Here is a 24,512-nt window from a genome sequence, read left to right on the forward strand (position 1 = left end):
ACACACACACACACACACACACACACACACACACATTTGCAGGCAAACACAGACATTTCACAAGCTATTATCGAGCCACCCATGGGGGAAATGAACCTTGAAAATCAAATTAACATTAACGAATTAGCTGCAATCAATAACTGCAACCAACACACATCAAGCGAGCAGGACCAGAGGCGTTGGTAACATGCGCCTACAGGCCCGTGTTGGCCCGCCACATCACTCTGAGCCAAGGAGAGAACTCTTGACATTCTCATCAGCAAAGTGTCTCCGCACATTGTCGCTAGGCAGACTAGCAAGGCTGGGAGCGAGGAAATACAAAACGACGAACGTGATGCGACGCGTTTGCTCGCAGGTGTCACACTGAGGCGCCGTGGACATCATCTGAAGGAGATGATGAGCAGTAGCGTGACAGGCAACCTTTTTCTTCTCCATGGGAGCTGGTGCTCTGCTCTGTACAAGACTAACGGGGAGCCGGATGAATGCGTGAACATGCTGGATTACAACGCCGCAGCCATTCTCGTCTGTATTCAGCACCATCCATATCAGCATGCATGTGAAAGGGAACAGGAATGAAGGGCAGTAGTAAGATATTACATCTTTTTGGGGGAGTTCAGACGGCAGTATGAGAGCGCAAATTGCTTTTGCCACCTCCCTGCCTCAACCCTCAGGGCGGCCGGGTGGATGTAATGACCCTCGGCCTGGAGAAGCCAGTGGCAAATTGCTCCCTGCTGTCTCTCAAGCGCTCGAGTACGATGGCGGGATGAGGTGTGTGTTTATTCCTGCCAATCAGAAATACATCCTGCTTCGGCCTCTTATGCTGAGAGATGATGGCAAATATTGACACTCGTCTCGATTGGAGGGGGGTTGGTAATGATTCAGCAGGCCTTTTTAAGCATCTATCATCGAGTCATGCTGACTCTCAGGTGTTTTCCGCTGAAACACTAACGGCTGAGAGACAGTGAGGACTGTTTGCGTGTTTGTTTTCATGTTTTTGTTCATTAACAAATCCATTTCTCGCAACAACAGGCGCATTTCAGTTTCAGCTTGTACGCTTTTGCCCCCAGAGAAAGTCGTAATGTTGCTAGAAACACACGCTGGAACTGAAAAACAATGTGTTTTCTTTAACCCCATAGAAGATCATGAAATCTGAAGCGCAGTAACCTTTCCAGTGTCACTGTCAGCTGTTGCAATCATAAAACCTAACGTCATTTTCAAGTATCGTTTGATATGAAATGACATCAGTGCGAATCCCAACAAGGAGCGCCCGTGACGACATTGGCCGTCAACTATTTTTTTTTTTTTTTTTCTGTGAATGGGCCGAGAAACGGCATGGGTAGCTCTGGTTTGATTATTAAGATATAGTAAAGATGGAATATATTCTCTCTCTCTCTCTCTCTCTCTCTCTCTCTCTCTCTCTCTTCGGTCTTCCTGTGTGGAGTTTGTATGTTCTCCATGTGACTGCGTGGATTTTCTCCGGGTGCTATATATATATATATATATATATATGTATATATACATACATACACACACACACACACACACACACACTGTACATCTCCCCCACCATGCGAAAATTTCCGAATTACATTTTTTCAGAAAAAAAAATAGGGATTTTACAAAAACATTCTTAAAGTACTTTTGTTCTGAAATGTGCCATTTGTTGTTTTTTTTTTGTTTGTTTTTTTTTAACAAAATACATATTTTTCAAAAAGGAATTTTAGGAAATTCAAGTTGTTTATTTATTGATTCATTTTTTTGGACTAATTCCGACTTGACTGCACATCTTCCACAGTATTGTGTCACAGTCTGTTAGACAGATACTGAAGCTAACGCTCCCTCCGTGTTATCTGCTTTTGGAGCTACTTTGTCATCTTGAGGGCTAAAAGAGATTAGAGAAAAACACCAAGTCCATAACTTAGGTCGCAAAAAAAAAAAAGTGTGTCTCCAAAACAAACCACATAGTTATGTCAGGTCAACCCCCATTATACCCCCCCCCCTCCCCCACACTACTTCTTTTAACATGTTTTTCATGTCTTTCATCTATTCGGCAACAGGGCCGCTGTTCCCGGGAGAACTGCAAGTACCTTCACCCCCCACCCCACCTGAAGACCCAACTGGAGATCAACGGGAGGAACAACCTCATCCAGCAGAAGAATATGGCAATGCTTGCCCAGCAGATGCAGATCGCAAACGCCATGATGCCTGCCACCCAGCTGCAGCCCGTGGTAACACACAAGCACTCACCCGCTACTATACTTCTAAAAGTCTTGAGAAATGTGTTTTTTTTTTTTACACATTCACAGGGTATGCTTGGAAACGTTGGTTCGAACGCATATCAAACACCTTTTCAATGACCCAGAGCTCAAATTGTAAGCCACAGACATGCTCCAAAATCTTCTCTGAAAATAGTCAATGCTGTTATGACACCATCAATTCTTGGCCAGGAGTTGCTACTCTTTTGAGACTCTCTGTCTTCGTTAAGAGAGGAGTGCTTGTCCTTTAATATTTGGCTGTTGACAGCCTTACCCAACTATGGCCACACCCACAAATTGATTCCATCACACACACACACACACACCCATTCAAATTCATCACTTTAAGGTGATGAATGGTCAAAGCGAACGAGAGAACTGCCAATGCAGTCTGCACTCTTAAATTTAAAGCAGAAACACTGTATATGCTACTTGGGCACAAATAGATGGATCTGTGGCGTGCCTGTCCACCCCCAAGTGTCAAATTAGACAAGTGAGTCTGTTGTTATCGGCCTGTTTCTGAAAATGCATCAGGGAGTGATCTGGTCTTCACTAATTTACATCAAAACTTGGGCTGGGCGACATAGACAAAATTTCATCTCTTGATATTTATGCCAGGTATCTCAATATTGATATTACGATGGGTTCAATGAAAACTAACTTTTTACAACCTTCTTTTTTTGTTTAGAACAAGATAAATATTAGTCCAAAAGGATGTGGAAAGTGCTTTTTTTTTTTGTGCGAATTTACTGACAGTCATCAACATTAACAAAGACAACAATAAACCAGCCACTTTATCCTCACGGCGGTCACGGGCCTGCTGGAGCTGATCCCAGCTGTCTTTGAGCAGTTGGTGGGGTACACCTCAAACTAGTTGCCAGCTAATAGCAGGGCACATGTAGAAGAGCAACCATGCTTGCTCACAATCACACCGAGGGACAATTTAAAGTGTCCTATTAACCCACGGTGCATGTTTTTGGAATGTGGGAGATGTGCTAACCATTCGACCACCGTGCCACCTCTTATGGGGTTGCTTGAGCACAGCCCAGCTCACGTCCGGCAAAAGACGGACCACCCTAAACTGGTTGCGAGTCAGTCGCAGGGCACATGTAGAGGCAAACAACAGCATATACACTCACATTGACACATTAGGAACTGAACCCACGCTGCCCACACACGAGAGGCGAGTGCACCGTTACACCATGGGTAACCAGCAGTAAATCAAAAAAAATAACTACATTCACATTGTACTCCTTTAGGTGTAAGCCTTTTCAAGCTGCTTGCACACAAACACACACACACACACACACACACACACACACACACACACACACGTACACGTACACTTATCCAATAGCTTATCACCGGCATCGAGTGGAAAGCCCCTTTGGAGAGGAACAGAGGAAACCATGAAAGGGCTTAAAGAGGCGTTAGATGTCTGCGGGGACGCCGAGCTTTCCCTTTCTGTTTGTGTCACGGCAAGAGAAAAGGGAGGATGGCGGAGGCAGAGAAGGACAGAACACACGAATGAGACAAGGAGAAATAAATGGCTGGCGAGAGAAAGAAGACAAGCGGGTCAAGTGAAGGCGATAGGATGACAGAGTGAGAAGAGAGAGCGCTACAAATTTAAGCAAACACAGTGTTGTTGTGTACAAAAGGGACAAAAGGTGGGACAACACTGTTCTTTCGAGGAAATTGTCTGCTTCTCGTCCTTCTCTTGTGGATTTTAAAGCTTTCCTTGCATCATCCACCGGTGCGGGGTTCTGGGAACCGCGAGGGTGTGCGAGCCATAGCTTGGGGAGGTTGCAAAATAATTAGCAATAAATTATGTGTTTGAATTTAGAAAAGCCAACATATGGGGACAGGCAACCAATAAAATATGTTGTAAGTCCTTTATTCCTTCCTACCACAGTTTAGGCCAATTAGAATCTCTGATATCGTTCAAGATTCAGATTCCAACTGTTTATTATCATGAACAGTTGGGAAACATGTCCCCTGCCCGTGCAATAAATTCTTATTTTGCTTTCCACATGGTTCCCAACATAAGCTGAAATATTAACGCTATAAAAGAGATAAAAAGACAATAATACAAAGCAGAAGAAATAAAACATACAATCGTGTCATAGCACTACAAAATAACAACGAGCTTGTAAACCTATATGGCAAATGCCCAACTCGCGCAGGATACATTATGACATATCACATAGCAAAAGGTGTATTATTTATTACATATATAAAATCCCATTTTTTTTTTTCAAAAACAAAATGTGTATTTCTTCTTGTATAGATTTCTATTGCACAGAAATGGTCTTTTCCAAAATAAAAGGCAAAATATTTTGAGAATCCAAGCTGTATTTTTTTAAATTCAGCAGGTAAAATGTGAATTCCTTCCCTTTTGAGATAATTACTTGGCCCATTTCTACCAGTAGAGCGCGCAGTTAGCTTGCTAGCTATGCCTACAGTGCGAAAAATGCTTCCGCTCAATTATGTATTCAGGGACTACACTCCGATTTTTAGTTTTTCAAGGCAACGATCACCTCAAAGCATTTCCATGTAAAATGTATTTTTTTTTTTATCTTAAAAAATTGAGAGGCGGAAATGATAAATGATTGTGGATTGCTGTGTCACACATCACCGCAGTGACGTCAAGGGCCGTGAAAAGAGGCACGTGGTGTGGATGAATCTCATCTGTGTGAAACGATTTTCTGACAGTAAAATGATCTTCCAGAAATGGCCATGAGTAGAGTTTTAAAAATATTCAGCAGATGACATCATTGCAATGATGAAGCCACATGACTTGGATTCATTTCAATGACATCATGTCTGCTCCAGCCAAACCTTGAGCTACGGTTTGATATCAGTGCACCTTGAGGGGTGCAAATCCACTTTTCAAGTGCAAATTGTGATAAGATTTAATTCTCCAGATGCTCCTGAAGGCAGCGCTGGAAATACTACGGATGTCATGCAGTTTTTCTTGATTTAATGAGAGAAGCAAGGAGTTTTTGTAGCCGCCCGGATCCTGGCTGCCGCCGATGCTCTATTACTCATTGTGTCCTGTTGGCACGATCTCAAGAGACAACTCTTAGACAGGGGTCCGGGGTCAAGAACGTGCAGGGAAAACTTGCACTGTGTTCTTGCTGCCTGTGAGAGAAAACAATGGAAGGAAAATACTTTTTCTCCTTCATATTCCAGCACATTTTTCTGTTGATCTGAGTTACTCCTGCTGATAAAACACAATGTCAATGATTTTTAAAAACTAAAGAAAAAGTCATAAGGGGGAAAAAGGGTTGTTGTTTTTTTAGTATGGTATAGTTATAATGTGTTCTTTTTTTAATGGTATAATCTTTTCAATGAAGTACTTGATATCGGTTTGTATTTTATGGTATGATGAGTAGGTGAGGTAGGTTATAAGAAATGGAATGCTCCACTCTATAAACAGTTGGGTTATTTCTTTTAGTCGGTTTTTGAATTGTTTGTGTTGGGTCAAATTTCTGAGGTGGGGGGAGGGGGGGGTCATACGAAAATGATTGGTTCCAATTAAACATTTGAATTTAAATGAAACTGCAAAAATGCAAACGTTTCATGTTAGCCTGGAACTCTGACACTGTGTTGCAATGATGACAAGGTGCGGTATATGATATAGTATGTATCAAATACTTTGTAGTGTGATCTCGGCTATGCTGTCCCAATGGGTATCTGATTTCAATTCAAAAATCAATGTGACATCAAAATCCAACCTTCAACATCAAATTGATGTCATGTGCCTGCTGGGACGGTATGAGTACCGTTGTATCATATGGTATGTTGGGAGGTGTCCTGTTTGCTCCACCACTATTACAGACGGTTAAATCTATCTCATTTTGACAATGAAGCTTTATTCCCCACTAAAGCCAGTGTATCATCACAATAATTGTTATATTTGCGGTACAATTACGACATATTATTGCTTTCACCAGAATTTATCGACTTTGCAGATGATCGAAACGAATCAAATCTTTAACCAGGACCCACACTTTCATTCCAGCCCATGTTTTCAGTCACGCCTGGCCTGGCGACCAACGCCAATGGCCCGGCGGCAGCGTTCAACCCCTACCTTGGCCCCGTGTCGCCTGGCCTGATGCCCGCCGAGATCCTGCCCAGCGCTCCCGTACTGCTCACCAGCAACGCCAGCGTCCCCGTCCCGGTCGCCACCGCAGCACAGAAACTAATGAGGACAGATAGACTGGAGGTGAGATGCACAGAAACATGTGTGATGGAGAATCTGAAATCATTATTGCATCACGTCGATCCAAACGCGAGTAAGCACAGCGGCCACTGAACATTATTTCACAGCAAAGCAGAGCACTTAGCCTTTGAAATATGGGATGTGTCCTAATATTAAAGGCACTTCCCTCAAACAGCATCTGTGTGTAGACTTTAATTATGTATCCAGTACACAGTTTGTGTACTCTACATCACAGCCATTACCATAATATGGTCATTACCCAGACTTAAGCAAAGAGGAAGTGACATTAATAAGGACAGCTCTGTGCACACATTAGCCCAGTTCAAGTTTCCCAGAATCACCGCGAAACTAGTCAAAAAAGAAAAAAAAAAAACCTTCCTTTTCCTATGAAACCAATCAGTCACATGATGAGCGCCGCTCGCCTAGCTGTGCGCAGCTAATCATGAATTGGACTGTGGCTCAATATCATCCATTATGCAACCCCACCAGGGAAACAACGGCGGCAGAATAACAAGCCGATCGTTAGGCGGGTGGTGGGCGACAAAGTTAGGAGGGTTGCATTTAACATGAAACAGTGGGCGGCCAGGTAATTGATGGCGGCGGGGGTGGTGATGAGGAAGTCGCCGGGCAGACGACATGCAGAGTGCGGGGATTGGATCAGTGACGGGACAGAAGAGATGGTGGGGCCAGACAGGGCGGAGCTAAGAGGAAAATCAATTTGAAGACCCATTGTGGTCATCAAGGGGCGAGGCCAAAGGACGCGATCAGATGCAGAAGACGGGGCGGGCTTTCGGTTTCGTTGCAGAGTCAAATGTCACACTGGAGACAAGAGCAAGCTGGCAGCCTGTTGTGTTTTCAGCCCAATTAGCTGCATTTTCACTCAAACCCAGATGAACAGAAAACATGTCCATAAGAAGATGTTTGTTATTTTTTCACAGTGTGTGGAGATTATCTCCTTCTTTTGCTGTTTATTTACTTGTTTGCTCATCATAATAATAATAATAATAATGATTTTTCTGAAACGTCGGAGCTGTAAAGAGTTGGTAAAATCCAGATTGCACAAGCTTTTATGTGTCAAACTTACTGTCAAACCCAAATTGAAAATATCTCAAACACCTAATGTGCTCCAAAACAAGTAAGACATGTTTTAAATCAGTGTCAAAAATTAGTGAGGGGACAGATAAAGTCATCTCTGATTAAAATTTGCTGTTGACTTGTGTTATACCGATTGTTATTATTGTTGTTCTTCTTTTATCCTGATTATATTTCATTTTTCTCAGTCATTCTTCTTCACTGTAATTCCACACAACCATCCCATTTTCATTTTCATTTTCATTTAAAGTCATCTGCTGTTCCTGTGCCTTTTCCAGTAATGACTTTCTTTAGGCTTCTGATTGGACAAAATAACCTTCTGGTTACATCATCGGCGAAGAGAGATTTTTTTATTTTTTTCCAATAGAGCACATGTGGACAACGCCCAAATGTGCTGGTGATTTACCCCCCTTTGGTCATCGTTTACTAAGTAAATTCATCAGAAACTCGCTTTGCTAAAAATATCCAAGCAGCCAGACATATTTGACTTGCTGCTGTGCCATTCAAAATAAACAGAGCCGGAATTTTGTGGAGTATCATGCGCTGCAGTCGACGGATACGTTACACACAATTTCACTCAGTCGCGGAGGAAATCTCCTATTTTAGAAGACAAGCAGCTCTGTAAAAATATTTTCCAGAACTTTCCATCTAATTCTCCGTCTGTCTTCGCTTCAGCGTTGCCGTAGGGTGGTGCTTCCCGACTCGCAAAAACCCACATGTTGCTTTTTACCTGCGAGCTGCTCTGATGCAAATGGCGAGAACGACGGTTGCCATGGGAATGCAAACATGATTAACGGGCCCTTCATTTGCTTCCCAACCAAAGCACTCTGAGCCGGTTACAGCTCACGCTAATGCATGATTAAGCACTGTTAAGGGAGACAGGCCGGTCCACGCTGGCTGCAGGGAACATCAAATTGCTCCAATTTGGCCTCACTCTCTTTTTTGACGACTCTTCTTTCTTTTTTTTCTTCTTTTTTTAACCAGCCATATGCTGTCTACCGCTCTCACTCGCACACACGCGTGTCTCCGAGAACCCGATCTCTCTGTCCTTTGCTCCAAATTCATCATCTACTCCCATGTTTCCTCTCCCTCCCTCCCTCCCTCCATCGCCCACCTCGCCAACATCTGCCTGACAACAAGGCGGCCTCTTTTTTTTTTTTCTCAATAAGGCCAGCTGTGGTGATGGTGGAGCTGGGAGGGGATGAATGTGTGTTATGTGTGTATATTTAGAGAGCTACGTGGAGGTCTTCACCCATGTCTCGCTCTGATTGGCGTTTGTACATGATTAGCCGTCATGGCGACAGACAGTTTGTGCACAAATCGCTTTATGCGTGCATACAGCGGGGCTGATAAACAGAAAAAAAGGGGGGTAGAGATATACATACGCAGGGTGTTATGATAGTAAATCTGTTTGAGTGCGATTGAGACTCAGCGGAAGCGGACTGAGCTCAAGCAGAGACGCTAAGTTATTGCGCGCCTCTTGAAAGTGTCAAAATGTAATTCTAAAGGAAGAAAAAAAAAACATCTCATTTTATATGTGCGCTAACCTTGTGTTTGTGTGTGTGTCTGGGTAAGTACGTCAATGTCAGGCTCCCTCTTTTTCAGCTCTCATATTTCCCATGGGCCTCACTGAGCAGCCAGGCCCTCGCTTTCCGCAACCATTTGCTGCTCTCTATCGTCCCGTCGAGGAAGAGCAACGCGGCCCATTTGAGTAACGCTTCAACGCGGCTTGATTGATGAGCCCGTAAAAACGAGTGGTAGTCACGCTCTGTTCTACCTCTCAATCGAGAGTTATGCCTCCACCCGTCAATTCGATTGATTGTCTCTGCGTGCCCGAAGTGATCATCAGCTTGTGAACAGGAGAAGCGAATTAATTAATTTGTCAAACGCTGGAAGTAAATGAAGCTGTGGATTACTGAGGGCTTGTGTCTTTGCATTTTTAGTGTGTTTTTCAAAATCCTTGTTCTCAAAATAGCATTTGCCACATTCTGTCAAGGCTCTCTTCGGATCACATGTGGATATGGAGGCGGATTTGGAGCACGTCTGTTGCTCCGGCAGAGTCGAATGAAGCTTGGCCTGCCAGGCCCGTCCGGCTCCAGAGTTGGCGTCAGCTGTATACTACATTTGATCATAATTTTACGTTTTCTCTCTTTCTCTCCCTCTCCAGTGTAAGTGTGGCTTGAACTGAAGACTCTAAATTGCCTATACAGTGGAACCTTGATGTAACAGTTTGATTGGAGGAAGGGGGTGTTCGGTAAAGCCGATGCTCTGTTTCATCAAAGTACATTTTTTCGGAGCCTAAAAATGCTTGAAACAGTTTTAAAAGTTGATCCAAACCTATCTTGTTCGTGCTTGGGGGTAAGAATAAGGGCATCACATTCACGGGCCATAACGTTAGCGATTCCTTTTTTTCACCTCTGTAATGATTAGATGCCATAAAGAAAGGCCTTACGAAAACAAAAACTGTGTACTGTACTCTAAACAACATGTTCGAGAGACCTGTGATATGAACAGGTAGATATGTGCTTATAGCGATGCTAAGCTAATATCCATGCTTTCCATTCCCTTTGACGGGAACTTGCCACTGTCAACATGGCCGCCATATAGACACAGGTTTTAGCCTACTCTAGTGTACCGTCTATCTTTGAAACTTGACCAGTCTCTGACAGTGTCACAGGGCCAGTAAACGCCGCCAATTTTGGAAATAACAGACTTAAACAGCTGCTTTAGAAGGTGCATTTTGAGCGGAGTGAACACTATTTTCTCTCCATTGAATCCGGGGTATGTTGGTTCCGGGTCCATTAATTCGTAGTTTCACAGTGTTCAAGGTGAGTGTGGTTGGTTGGTTGTCGATATTTGTGCTGTGATTGGTTGTTGAACAGTCCATAGTCTCCAGCATACCTGCAACCCACGTGAAAAGAACGATATGCATGAATGGCTAGATGGAATTTGAATCGACAAACCGTGCAAATTTGGGAGTATTAGACCGAGGGTCCGCTGTATCTAATATTATAACGTGCTTCATAACTTACGTGTTTGTGCCGCAGGTCTGCCGAGAGTACCAGAGGGGTAACTGCATGCGTGGCGAGAACGACTGCCGCTTCGCGCACCCGTCTGACAGCACCATGATCGACACCAACGACAACACGGTGACGGTGTGTATGGACTACATCAAGGGCCGCTGCTGCCGGGAGAAGTGCAAGTACTTCCACCCGCCTGCCCACCTACAGGCCAAAATCAAAGCGGCCCAGCATCAAGTCAACCAGGCGGCAGCCGCTGCAGCCATGGTAGGCACCCTCGCTATTGACTTTAAATGAATACATGCCATGTAGAGTAGATATGATGATATGTTCGACTGGCCGCTACTTGTGAGGTTGTAATTAGAGCACTCGTCTATGTTTCACTTTATCTCTGAGCGGGATTTTACCTGGGCTCGACTGCAGTCTCAACGAGTATCGCATTGCATACCATCCATCCATCCATCCATTTTCCGATCCGCTTTATCCTCACAAGGGTCGCAGGGGGTGCTGGAGCCTATCCCAGCCGTCTTCGGGCAGTAGGCGGGGGACACCCTGAACCAGTTGCCAGCCTACTGCCCGAATGCTTATCCTGCGACCCTCGTGAGGATAAGCGGATTAGAAAATGGATGGACGGATGGATGGATGGACATAAACAATGAAAACAAAGTCCAATTACTCAGATGGTCAAAGACACATAATAGAAAGGTGTTAATTTGTCCGCTGTCAACAAAGTACAACCAAAACACAGTTTATTCCTGCTAGCGATGCCTATTACCTGTTTCTCCCCACAATTATGATAACAATGTGCATGTTCTGGTCTTGCTGTGGTTCTAAACTGCATTGCAATGATTACTTTTTGTTTTGTTAGTTTTTTAATTTTTCCACACCGACCCACAATGTACTGCTGCCCACCTCGCCCGTGACGCACCCGCTGCTTGCTGATTTATGTTAATGCGCTTGAACTCCATTGGCCCATTGCCATCATGTGCTCGCTGCCTGCTAATTAAGACTCAGTCGGCTGTCAAATCACCGAAGCGGCCCCTCGACACGGCTTTCGATCCGGTACCTATGACCTTTCATCTCTTGGCCTGGCATGTCGCCGTTCTCTCCGAGATGTTTCGTTTACATGGGCTGATGAACTGATTCGAATGGAATTAACAAAACTTCCTCAAATAGTGGCCTTGACAAGATTCTACGTATTTCTGTTGTGGGGGCTCAACCATCCAAGAAAAATAATTAAATGACTTCAAAGACATCGCGAAAATGTCATTGAACCATGTGAGTCATATCACTGAAGCAAATCCTTCCACATGAGCTTCCAGGAAAGACAAATTCTTCAGGCTGTCTGTGTCAAATGATATTCACGACCATGAATATTGCATGCGCGTGCTAACGCTAACTTAAGTTGAAGTTAAACTAAAGCAACTTCCAAGTAAAATAACATAGTGCATTCGTGCTACTGATATCGAATCTCCTCGTCTGCATGAAATCATCAATAAAGATGATTCTGATTCTGATAAAAAACTAAGAACGCCTTGGACTTACTTAGAAGCCCGACACAAGGTCACGCGGCAGTGCTCGGCAGTAGTGCCTCTTGTTTGCTGAAACCTGGATTTTTTTTTTTTTTTACATTTTCCTTTCGGAGCGTGGTGTTGACTAGAAAATAAGAGCTCCGAAAAATCAAACAGAATGTCAGCGACAACCGGAAATGATTGGGTCGGCTGAGATTGAATTTGGAAGTTCCACATTAGAGCGTTGTCTAATTGTCAATAAACGACATGCATCTCGTACCACTTGAAAAAAGAGGGTGGTGACGTATAAGTATAAAATTCATTCGATACAGTCATCATTCTCAACAATTGCACACGGTACAGTATATATTTGTGGAAATCTGTGTTCAACTACAAAGTGTCAAATGGTGAAAATATGGACAAATAAAACCCACCACCACACCCCAACGTTCATAGCAGCGTGACTTAAAATGTTTACATGAACGTACTATTTTATTTTTTTTTTAAAAAAATAAAAAATCCGACCTCGGGTATTATCGACATTGGAGTAAGGAAAGGCCCCTGGCCATTGGATGAGGAAATAGAGCATGTTTGTATACATCACAATGTCAGATTCTTGAATACAAAGTAGAAAAGATTAACAAATCATTTGTTATCCTTCTCAAATGAAAAGAATATGTCTAATTACATTCATATCTTTCAAGGTCAGTTCATCTATAATGCATGTGGAATGTATGTTTTGTGTCTAAGATGGTCGTCTTGCGTGGTACAGTCAACATTTGCGATTGTTCTGAAGCTTATAGCAGTGTAGTCTTCGTAGCTTTCCTCATTTGCAATTTAGTGGTCGTGCCTTGCATCGAGACAGCAAAATTGCTATTTTTATTTTCATCATGAGGTACATAATCTCAATCAGAGGTGCCCATTACGTCGATCGCGATCGACCGGTAGATCGCGGACTGGTCCCAAGTCGATCGCAAGGGGTGTAGAGGAGAAAAAAAAAACAAACAACCATTTGTGTGTCTTTGATCTGATCTTCAGTCCAAAAAGTTTGGGCACTCCTGATCTAAATGATAGTGTTCCCCCCCCCCCGTTTGCCTCGAATGTTTCGTTCCGTAATGCTCGCTTTCGTTCCTCTCATCAGGGACTCCCTCCCGTCCTGTCCCCTTTACCAAAGAGACCCGCACTTGAAAAAGCCAACGGTGCCACCACCATGTTCAACGCCGGTGTTTTCCAGTACCAACAGGCCCTGGCCAACATGCAGTTCCAGCAGCAGGCTGCCTTCATCCCGTCGGGTGAGTCCTGACGCAGAAGCGTTGCACTGTGCATGTTCGATGACTGCCGAGTCAGTGGAATGGATATCAGCCTGTTCTAGTCTACCGTCTGTGTGAAAGCTATTGGAACAGTCGTCGATTCAAAGTATGCTTTCTATTTGATGATTATGTGTTAATTCCACAATTTGACGCTAAATTATATTTGTTACTAGCTTCGTAGGAAATAGTAGAAGCAGAAAACTGCATACTGAACAGACATAAACCGGACGTTGAAGTCAAAGCAGGGCTTAGCGTGCGATGACGTTTGGCGCGCGCGCGCGTGCGTGTGTGAATGATCCAAGGACGCAAAGAGAATTGAACTGCAACAATGCGTCACAGTCACAATCTGGATCCATGTATGCAAATGCAAAAAAGTATTGACACTGTGTCTGCATTTTACCACACTTTTGTTTTACAATCGCCGTTGCAACTTTCATGTCGGCATTTCCACTCAATCGACGGCAACTGAGAAAAAAAACAATTGTGCATCCAAGAAACAAGAAATATACAACAACTAACACATTTTGTGTGATGGTTTACTAATTTCATCAACGGTCATTGAGTATGGCGATGGTGTTGTCATCCAGGTGAAAGACAATCATGTCTGGTTTTTATGAATGACTTTTCTTTGTTTTTTTTTTGTTTGTTTGTTTGTTTGTTTGTTTGTTCCCCTCCCTTTCCACTCCACTTCCTGTTGCAATGCATGATGGGCAGGCTCGATATTGTGCATGACGCCTGCAACAAGTGTTGGTAGGTGCCAGCTTTCCTTACTCATTTGACTGTCGTATGTTTCATGTAAAGCCGATACACCGATGTGAGATGAGATGCGCACTAGCAATATTTGGCCAAACCTTTTATTTGATTTTATTTTTTACTTTTAAGTCACCCGCATATGCTTTGCTGCAGGTCTGCCTGCCACCTAATGCTTGTTGCAGTCTGTATTTTTCCCCAAGCTCGCTAACACCACATTATGCTGCCTGGCTGTAAACATGAGGGATTTACTTCATGAGTTATCTCGTAATATAATTCGTAGTACAAGTTAATATAAAGGGCATTACTTTGAGAAACTACTTTGAGTCTCCCTTCAATGTGTCATGCTGAAGTAAAATATCTCGTATAAGAATGTTGAATTCTCGTTATTGGTTGAGTGTCATTTTTGGTCTTATTTTTTTAGCTTTTTCTTTTTTAATTAAATTGGGGGCTGGAAATCCACATTTTTTAACTATGCGGCCCGTTCCTTTTATTTATTTTATTTATTTATTTATGTTTTATAAGGAAACTAAAATAACTCATAGAAATTGTAATGAAATATTGTACGTGTAAAAACAACATCATCTTTTATTTTGCTGTTGTGGGGCACTGAAAATATTTGTATTCATTGAAAAAAAATAATTACAATGAATCTTTAAATAGGCACACTCCTTTGCCAATGAGCGCTGTTTATTTATCTTCCTTCACAATATTTCAAATCACATGGGGCCATATTCACCCATTGAGTGGAAGCATTTTTAAGCCTTTTAAGCGTTTACCTGTTGTCTCCTGTCCAGACTATTCATGAATGTTATTTCCACTTGTGACTATCATTAAAATCTGAGGAAAAAGATCCACGCCGGCCCACTTTAAATTTGAAAATATCTGATGTTAGAGCGTTTGCCGTGTTGTCAGCCCGTTGGGGCGTGCATGAATAAGAGCATTTTTATTTCATCAGTATGACATAAATTCAATAAAAGTAGGCGGATTGGACAAGGAACGCCCATATTTTAGCGCTGCTCCCGGAGTGCATACCTGGCATGACGGTAGGGAAATGACAGACTCAAGTCGATGGGACACTTAACATTTCCCCTCTTACCTACGTGGGAGAATTTGACCTGTAGTAAATCCATTGTAAACAAATCTGCCCAGATCGCTCATGTTTCCGGCCCTTCCCATATGCTGGCATACAAAAGATGCTGCTCATGAGCTGTGGTTCAAACGCTTGTGTGTGTGTATGTGTGTGTCTATGTGTGTGTGTGTGCGTGCGTGTGTGTGATCTTTCCCTCCCCAAGTACCCATGATGCACGGTGCTACTCCGGCCACTGTGTCTGCAGCCACCACATCTGCCACAAGTGTTCCCTTTGCAACCGCCACAGCCAATCAGGTTTGCTCCTCTGTCTTTTCCTGCGCCCTCCACTGGTTGTCTGTCTCCCACAATGCAGTCTGTGAATACGCCTCCTGATTTATGATGAATGAAAGCATGAGGCTAAACCTAGTACGATTGCTTGATGATGATGATGATCGGCTTGCTCCAAGTTAGATTTGTGACTTTGATAGAACACGTTTCTCCGCTTCGCTTTTCCATGTTGTGTTGTTTTTTTACTCTTTTCTTTTAGATTCCGGTGATATCTGCGGAGCATCTGACTAGTCACAAATACATGACCCAGATGTAGGAGCCTCACTCACAACAGTACGTACTTACAAGTCGTCTTGCAAACAATACTGACTCCTGTCATATTAAAAACATGAATAGAAAAGGTTGCGACAGATAGACAGACCAGATTAAAAGATGGACAGGAACAGGAAATTTTAAGACTGGAGTTGACTTGATTTTTCTTTTTTGTCTTTTTTTTTTGTCGAATTTTTTTTTTTTTTTTTTTACAATGACAATTTTTTTTTTAAATTTAACCTAAATATCGTCACCTGAGTGAAATTGAGGAAGATAGCATTTTTGTCCCAGCTTGAGAGCCCACCTACTGTTAAATAGTACTGTAGTTCCATAATGAGTAGGCCGAGTAATTTTTTTGCAGATTCGGAATGAAATGCGGGGCAAAGCTAGCCTTAGTCATATCTACGGAAGAGGATTAGGGCCAATGAAAAAAAAAAAAAAAGGTTGGCAAGATTCTCACTTTAAAGTCAGAATTCTGACTTTAATCTCAGAATTCTACGGAAGAGGATTCAAAAGTTTTGAGTGAGTTGATTTTCCTGGGAAAAAAATGTGCATCATGATTTCTTGCATTTCATGTTGATTTCTTGTTCAGCAGTTTTTATGCCATCCTTGAATGCTCATTTTGATGCAAAGGAGGTTCTGCACTGGAAACAAAATAGTTTGTGGTTATTTTGTTTATATAATACAAGACAATACACCATTATTTATGTAGCGCTTTCACCGCAGCTGTAGCTGTAACAAAGTTTTCTTCAAATTCGTTTTTTTATGTTATGTTAGGATCGTGATATTTTATTGATGCATTTTTTCCATATTTAAAATTGCATTTTTGTCATACATGTGGTTAGGAAGTGCCTGGTCCCATGAAGACCCTCCCAATAGCACTGATGAAAAATTGTAGCTCCCTCCAGCATTTAAATTGCCCATCACTGATCTAAATTGAACTCTGACCTATTTTCTGCCTGCAAAGAAATATCTTTGGACGAATAATGCTACTTTATTTTTTTTTTTTGTCTTTATTTTTGTTTGTGACTACTTGCCAGGTGGATAAGGAGCCAAGACCAGCGATTCATCAGGCAACCGATTTCGAACCTGCTGAAACCACACGTCAACAACAACAGAGTTTGTGGAGTTTGCTCCAGTCATTTCACCCACACCACATACAGTACATCTAAAGAGCGCCTTCTTCCTCCTCTCTGCAAAGTGAGGGCGCCTTTACCTTTATTCACCGGGCACACTTTGAATGTGAAGCGAATAAGACGATGGGCCGCGTCCATTGAGGCAAAGGAGGAATGGCGGCATCTTTTTTTTGTTCATTGGTTGTCTCTTATGTATTTACTCAAAGGTGCACCTTACATTTCAGTTGAAAGAGACGACGAAGAATTAGACTGTGTCATGAAGGTTTTTGTGTTATTTTAAATCATCCCAACAAAAAAAGGGCCATACATGTGTGCTAATATGCCAATGGTACTGCGGTCACGCAAAGCAATGGCTTTCCCTTTAAGGCGTCACTACTCATCTTTGGTCCCGTCACGACCCAACACTGCTGATACGAAATCCTCAACTCTTCTGCGATGAGGTCAACCAAGATGTGGAATTAGTGTTCAGTCGCCATGACAATGCAAGCGGGTGTTTGATTTGATTTGATTTGATTTGGGTTTTTTTCGGGGGGGGTTCCGATTTTTTTAGTGTCGATGTGATGTTGTGGTCAGACATCTTAGGGTGTTTGTTTGTCCGAATTTTCAGATTTTTAGCAAAACTTTTTTTTTTTTTTTTTTTTTTTAAATGTGGTGTTTTTGTGGTTCGATTTAAGCGGGGTACACACAAACTGACAACTGGGATGAATTTAAGCCTTTTCGCACACTTGCAATGAAAGTCAGAAAAGGCACAATTTGCACCAGTTAACAATTTTTTCCTTTTTTTTTTTCTAAATCAGAGATACAAGTAAACCAGATACTCTTTTTGTCTTGCACATCAGGTTTTCAGAATATGATACTACTACTACTACTAATAATAATAATGATAACAATAATATGTACAACAGTAATATATTTAGTACCATTTATAAATTACATTTTACAAGGGTAAGCAACAGGTGGATTTTTTCTGAAACATCATGGCTTTAAATTTCAACACATGGTGAAATCTTAATGGCGAAAGCATTCATAGGACACATTTCAAAACAAAAAAAATTAAAATATCTCAAAAGCCTGATGTGCTGCAAAAAAAGTAAAGACAGGTTTTAAATCAGCGTCAAAAATACATTAAGGGACATATAAAGCTATGTCTGATTAAAATTTGCTGTGTTTGCAGTGTTATAGGATGTCTCTGAAAGCTTAACCCGCCTGATTGGTGTGGAGTGCGTTAAGAGTAATTTTTTTTTTTTTTAATTTCCTCCTCGGAAACAGTCGGGACGGGCCATTGTAAATGTTAAACCTCTGCAATATTTATAATAGCAAATCCTTCTGTGTGTGGTCAACATCGCATTCGGCCCATCTGTGATTGTGACGTGAAACAGAACATTAACCAGTCGGGAATGGCCCTGAAATTCAAACTGCTGCCAGACACAAAAAGAGGAGTAACTGATTGTGTCAAGGGTTTGCAATAATATGCACCCCCCCCCCTTCCAAAAAAAAAAAAAAAAGACTAAGAAAAGTTTTAATCCTCTACGAGATAAACTAAGGGCCTTTTCGGAAAGTCACCTCTCCGAACCTTTGTTGGATGATGTCATTAAGTCAAGGAGGGATGAAAAGGTGCCTCGCATTTTTTTTTTTGTGTGTGTTTACAGCTCTCACGCCATCCATAATTCGAGCAGCTATGGATAGTAATGCTAAATTTGTTTTTGAGGCGTGTTTTTTTTTAACCTTCTTTTGCTACTGTTCTTTCAGATGATATTTTGATGCACCTTTTTTCATCTATGCTACTCTGCGTTTTTTTTACATTTTTTTATCACAACTTTTTTCATTTTTATGGACTTCGCAAGAGTCTTTGCATCGTCTGTTAACTTGGTTACTGGTCTGTTGCTTTAAATTTGACTGCCAGAAAGGATTGTAAAAACCCTCTTGTAAAGGTTGGTCGGGAGGCTTGAAGGTTGCATCGAGGCACCTTTCTGAAGCATTTTTAGAATTCATTCTCCCAAGTACTTCCGGGTCACCGCGCTCGGATAAAAAGAGTTGGTCCCACTTTGTTTATTTTTTCGTCGACTACTAGTTTTTTCTTCTTTGTGTTTACCGGCAGTCTGGATGCACTGCGGCTCGATGCTGCCTGTCGGCGGAAATGTTAAGTGTGTAGGTGGTGCTGTGTTACTCACCTCGAGTACACCATCACATGGAAGAGAAGTAAGATCATGCTGATTTCTTTTTATGGTCTTGTGTGGGGCCTTTTTTCAAAAGTCACTTAACGCTTTCAAGGACAGTGGTTACTACAGTGGACAGCTTATCATTTTATCAGGTTACAGGGTTCCATGAAAGGGTTAAAAAGCAATGTGTGTACCCCGCTTTTAGGATTCATTGTAGTTCGTCAATTCCTCAGTATATCATGGATGGGTAGCGCGTTGAAAGTAACACAAAAAAAACCCTAAATGAAACGCAAAGGTTACGATTGTATCCCTCATGTAAAGCCTTAGAATGTACCGTCGGGTCAGCACATTGCAACATGCCATTGGGAAGCCATGCAATGCCGCACTCGTTTGAATTCTTTTTCGTTCTATTTATCTCGATTATACCGCGTCGTGGAGTGTCTCTTTGCGCGTTCCCTCATCTTTAACTGAAACTCGGTGTATGTGCGTTTTGATTTGAATAGGACTTGACGCTAATGTTAGTTATTTTTTACGTTATGCGTACCGACCAGATGCATATTGGTGTTCACTCCTCTTCTCTCTTGGTGTTCTCGAAAGCAAAATGATGTTATTTATATGCTCTATCCATTTCAAATAATATCTATTGTTTGGGTATTTTTACTCTTCTTGGAAATTGGGCCATGTTGGAAAAACAAACCGTATATTTTTATTTTAATTTTCTCGGTGAGGTCCCGTGACAGAACGTCTCTGCTCACTCAGCCAATTGCAGACAAAATGGAGGAGGGTGGTGGGGGGTAAGCTCCCAAGGTGATTTTTGCACTTCTGTACATAGTCAAAAAAAAAAAAAAAGAGAGAGAAATCATGTATATTGAGATCTTATTTTGAATAAAAACAAATGTCTATAATGACAGAGCGTTTTGTTAGGATAACCACAATTAAAAAAAAAAAAAAAGGCCTGAACAAAAAAAATAAAATCGCTTGCATCCAAAGGACGCGGAGTTGTCATTCGCTAACCCCGTCCCCTTTTCTGGAACGGCCAATGTCGCTCTTAATTTTTTTTTTCTTTCTTTTCTTTTTCTTTTTGTCGTCAGCCGCTTGTAGTTTGCCCGGTGACCTTCCGGAGGAGGCGTGGGGGGGTTCACTACCCTCATTGCACCGTCAGGCCTGTGAGGCCACAACCACATATTGTCTCTTTAACTTAGGGACAAATGCATGTTAACCATATAAACATGTTTTAAAACACACACACACACACACACACACACACACACACACATACACACACACGCATTTCTAAGACAAAAGAGAACATCTTACAGATAAAGGTGTATTTACAATATTCATACACTATCCATATGTAATGGGATATTTATTTAAAAAAAAGAAATATATAGAATAGTGCTTTATTTGAAAAAAACAATATTAATTCTGAAACTACAGTTTAGTCACCACTTGGAGAGACATGCAGCACAACGCTCTTAATATGTTCTGTTCATGTAAACTGTGCTACTTTAGAAGATGAAACCGATCGACCGCGGCAATATTTTTGAAGGTTTTGGTCACCAGACCAGATCATCTCTCACCTGCGACTTGCCCGCATGCTTTGATAGAGGAAAAACTTTTTTGTTTTGTTTTGTTTTTTGTTGTTGGTTTGTTTCGGTTTTTTGTTTCTCTGCTCGTAGTATTATGATGTATTCTGCCCTCTGCTACTGTTTGTTTCTGCTTGTTTAACTGCGGCATGTCCCCCCCCCCCCATCCCTGTGTGTCAGTCAAGAGATGAAATGCTAGTCTAAAGCCATAAAATGTTGAATATGAATGGGGCTGAGATGAAACTCACCCGTTGTTTGTTTCCCCAGGGGGCCTGCACTGCTCTATTTGGTTCTTGCTGTTATGGATTTCAAAAAAAAAATGTAATAAAAAAAACACACAACACACAAACAAACACACTGCATACGTGACTTAAATGGTGTATTTGTACAAGGAGTATGGGTGAGGTAATGATACCATTTGTTGTTATTCATCCGAACCTGATTGTGATTGGTCCTCCTGTGTCGAAAGCAGTTCTTGTCCCTTTAAGGATTCACCCCAGGGAGCCGAAAGACTGTGACACACCGTCCAGCCACAAGATGGAGCTGCCACTTTGTCAGGTTTGGTTTGCGGTGCATCAGCCAATGCCTGCAAATACATTAACAGTTGGATGTAATGAAATATATTGTATTGTATTAAATTATAATAAATGATCAGTATCAGAGAGGTAGTAACGTACGTGTTTTGATTTTTGTTAGTGTGGTTAAAAGTGGCGTCGGGCCACATTGCCTCATTCTTAGAGTTTTTGATTATTTCTGTACACATAAAGTGAAAAATATATGAAAATACTGCTTTTGTTTGTAACTGGATATATTCATTTTTAAAGCCATAGTGGAATAAAAATGACCACTTGACTCCTGACTGACTGTGTGATGTCACGTGGGTGGATTACCGTAATGTACATACCTTCACGCAAGTTAAATTATTCAATTCATTTTAAATGCAGCACCGTGGGGTCCTTGCTGATTCATCAATTGGCCTATTTTCCGCGGAAGGTGCATCCGATTACATTGAGTGTGTTTGCAGCAGATGGGAGCGTGGAGCGAGAGCAGCAGCATTTCAATTCGCGTTTCCCGAGAATGGAGCGATATTGATCCTGAAGGTAATACAAACAAACCCTCGGACGAACAACAACAACACAAGCCATGCGGCTGTGTGATGGACACGATCTAATAGCAAAAGTTCTGCCTTCACAAAGAGGATATTCACGTTTGAGGCAGTACCGTGGTTGTGGTGTTGAATTGCAATCCATCAAATTAAGAGCTTTCGAGCTGTTTTGCTATCTTACCTGAAATGCGAACTGTTAGAAAGCGAAAACCGGTGATGGAGCGCAACAGCACCACAACAATAAACACGGTAAATCACAGCAATAACCAAAACTAGGCTTGCGGGAGTTCAGTGTTTGATTAACCAAATAAATGTTGGCTGTTGAACGATGTGCTTTTCCTAACATGAGATTTTTTTATTTTTTGCTTGCTTTTTAGCAGAAGCCTGACGGTTTGTGCTGCTAACACTAACAGATACTTTTCAGAATACCATCAAACTTGTGAAGAAATAGAGCTCCAAAGTATGATGCTGCCACCACCATGCTTCATTGTAGGTACTGTGTTTTATGTTTTTTTTTGTAGGGGGGGGGGGGGCAGTGTTGTTTGCATCAGAACAGTACGTTTTGACCAACCAATAAGTATTGGAATTCTGAAAAATGGTGTGCACTTACTTAGCTCTTTATCTCCAACCTATGGTGTGCAAAGCACGATACTAATCCTCACATTCATTCACGCGCACATTCATACACTAATCAGAGGCTGCTGCCCTGCCCCCTGGGAGCAAGGGTTGAGGATTCTACCACTGGGCCATGATCAGTATTAGAATTACAACAGAAACCTGTCACCTGGGTTTCATTGATGGTTCTTTGATTTTGCTATGGTTTAATTATTAAACCATAGCAAAATTCTGCAAAAGTGGTGGGCTTATAAAGCACAACAGGATTTGTAATGCTTTGTTTGAACTGCAAAGTTCACGCAACAATAAACCGTACGGAATTTTTTTTTTTTTTTGACTGTGGGAATAACTATTAATTCCATTCTGAAGGAACAGTAATTGAACTCATCGGTTTTACAAAATGTCTTGCAATTTAGCCGTGTCCATCTGTCGAGTACGTGTGGTTGACATTTGGTGGCAGTCAGACAAAATCTCAGTCAAGTTTGCCTTTGAAAGACACGAGCACCATGATCATAAAATGGCTGCTTCAAACCAAAAAGGGAAGACTTTTGGAATTTTTGCCATCTGGTCCCCTTTGTGAGTCTACTCATACTAGACATACCTCACATTTCATGTTGCGTGAAAATGGCCTTTGGGGGGGCTCAACTTATGTTTAAAAAAAAAATGTGGTTGCAGCAATGAACGAAACATACATTTTGACTAAAATGAACATGCCCGCAAATTTTGCCAAGTTTTCAGTATGGAACAGCCTTGAGCTGATGATAAATGATTTATTCTGTCATATATTTATTTATTTTTTTAGCCTAACAATAAAAACAAACGTTGCTATTTTCAAAATTAAATCTCTGGCAATAATAAAGTAGAAACATGATTTCCAGCCTTATTCAGAGAGCATGTGTTGCGTATTTAAACGTTTGGATACTTAGAAAGTACAAGAAGAAGTCAGCGGCTGCCTATCATCTGAAACTGTGACATTATAGGTCACTTTAAGAGCGCAGCCAGGGTGCAGCTGTAAACGCATGAACAAACGCCATTCACACATGGACAGGAAGTCCGGAAATATATAACACTTGAGAGCTACAGTTTCCGTTGTCGATTGGTTAACTTGCCTTTGTGGGTTTGTTGCGGTGCAGTTTGCGGATGTCGGGAACGGTCAAAGATCCTGAGGAGGCAAACAATGTGAGCTAACGGATAAAGATGTCTTCATCGAAAAGGCCATTTTTCACATCCGGAATGTAACCCGCAGGAAATTCCAGCATAAAACGGCAATAGATTTTAGCTATACTTGCCGGGTAAATCACAGACAAACAAGTTTCTTCAATCTTGTGTTGCTACAGTTTTACTTGCGTGTACAGTGCCTCTCATTTAAGTAGAACAATGGTGAAAAGTTCTTATGCAGTATTTCAGTCGTTAAATTCTAAAAGTGAATCTCAAAATTGTGAACGTGGTACTAGGAGTCGCGGCTTGGAATTGAAGCGGATTTACATGGGCCAGGAGATGAGAGCCAATCTCTTTTTCGTTAATGGACGCTACAGCTTCTTGTTACTTTCAAACTTAGCTTGTAGCAGACGTGTACACATTTTTCAGCATGACGTCTTTGATCCACTGGTGAAAAGGACACCTTGATTCGCTCCTCTTTCATCTATAACTGTTTCAAACAACAACGTGTATGCAACAAAAGTGGTTACGATTGCACGACTGTCTGTGTCTTATGTTTTGTGTTGTATTATTTTGTCATTTTATGTTAACTGTTCTTTTGATGGCGGCCCAGGCACCCGCAGTGGCTCCTCTTGTCTTGTTGTCTGGTTGAGAGGGAGGAAATGTCATCTGTGCTATATGTTGCACATACAGCGCATTTGACAATAAAGTTGTACTTGACTTGAGTATGACGCAAATGCAAAAGGCAAGGCCTAAAAAATTGAATTCATTTCAAGAGTGACCAGTGTCATTTCTTTGTCATTTCCTGCTGGGATGGCGCCTCAGCCTGCAGGCACGTTCCCACCAAAACGTACAAACGTCGACTAATCGCGTCTAATTGAACGTGCTGAACTCCAATATTTGCATGTGACTTAG

General features: G+C 41.8%; 1 protein-coding gene across 3 annotated transcripts in view; it reads left to right on the plus strand.

Annotated features, from left to right (window-relative positions):
- Nucleotides 1-21,039, plus strand: part of LOC109518488 (muscleblind-like protein 1) — a 73,136-nt gene extending 52,097 nt beyond the window's left edge. For 2 of the 3 annotated variants that reach the window (XM_019874341.1, XM_019874340.1), the window contains exons 3-10: nucleotides 2,058-2,228; nucleotides 6,280-6,483; nucleotides 10,620-10,859; nucleotides 13,245-13,395; nucleotides 14,128-14,163; nucleotides 15,459-15,550; nucleotides 15,783-15,856; nucleotides 16,876-17,754. In XM_019874341.1, the coding sequence (XP_019729900.1) occupies nucleotides 2,058-2,228; nucleotides 6,280-6,483; nucleotides 10,620-10,859; nucleotides 13,245-13,395; nucleotides 14,128-14,163; nucleotides 15,459-15,550; nucleotides 15,783-15,839 (951 nt within the window). In that variant the 3' untranslated portion in view covers nucleotides 15,840-15,856; nucleotides 16,876-17,754. Of the gene's footprint in view, nucleotides 1-2,057; nucleotides 2,229-6,279; nucleotides 6,484-10,619; nucleotides 10,860-13,244; nucleotides 13,396-14,127; nucleotides 14,164-15,458; nucleotides 15,551-15,782; nucleotides 15,857-16,875 lie in introns of all 3 variants that reach the window. The other variant, XM_019874342.1, reaches the window with a different exon arrangement.
- The last annotated feature ends 3,473 nt before the right edge of the window (nucleotides 21,040-24,512 follow it).

The sequence above is a fragment of the Hippocampus comes genome, unplaced genomic scaffold, assembly GCF_001891065.2.
Source record: "Hippocampus comes isolate QL1 unplaced genomic scaffold, H_comes_QL1_v1.1 scaffold125, whole genome shotgun sequence".
Lineage (NCBI taxonomy): Eukaryota > Metazoa > Chordata > Actinopteri > Syngnathiformes > Syngnathidae > Hippocampus > Hippocampus comes.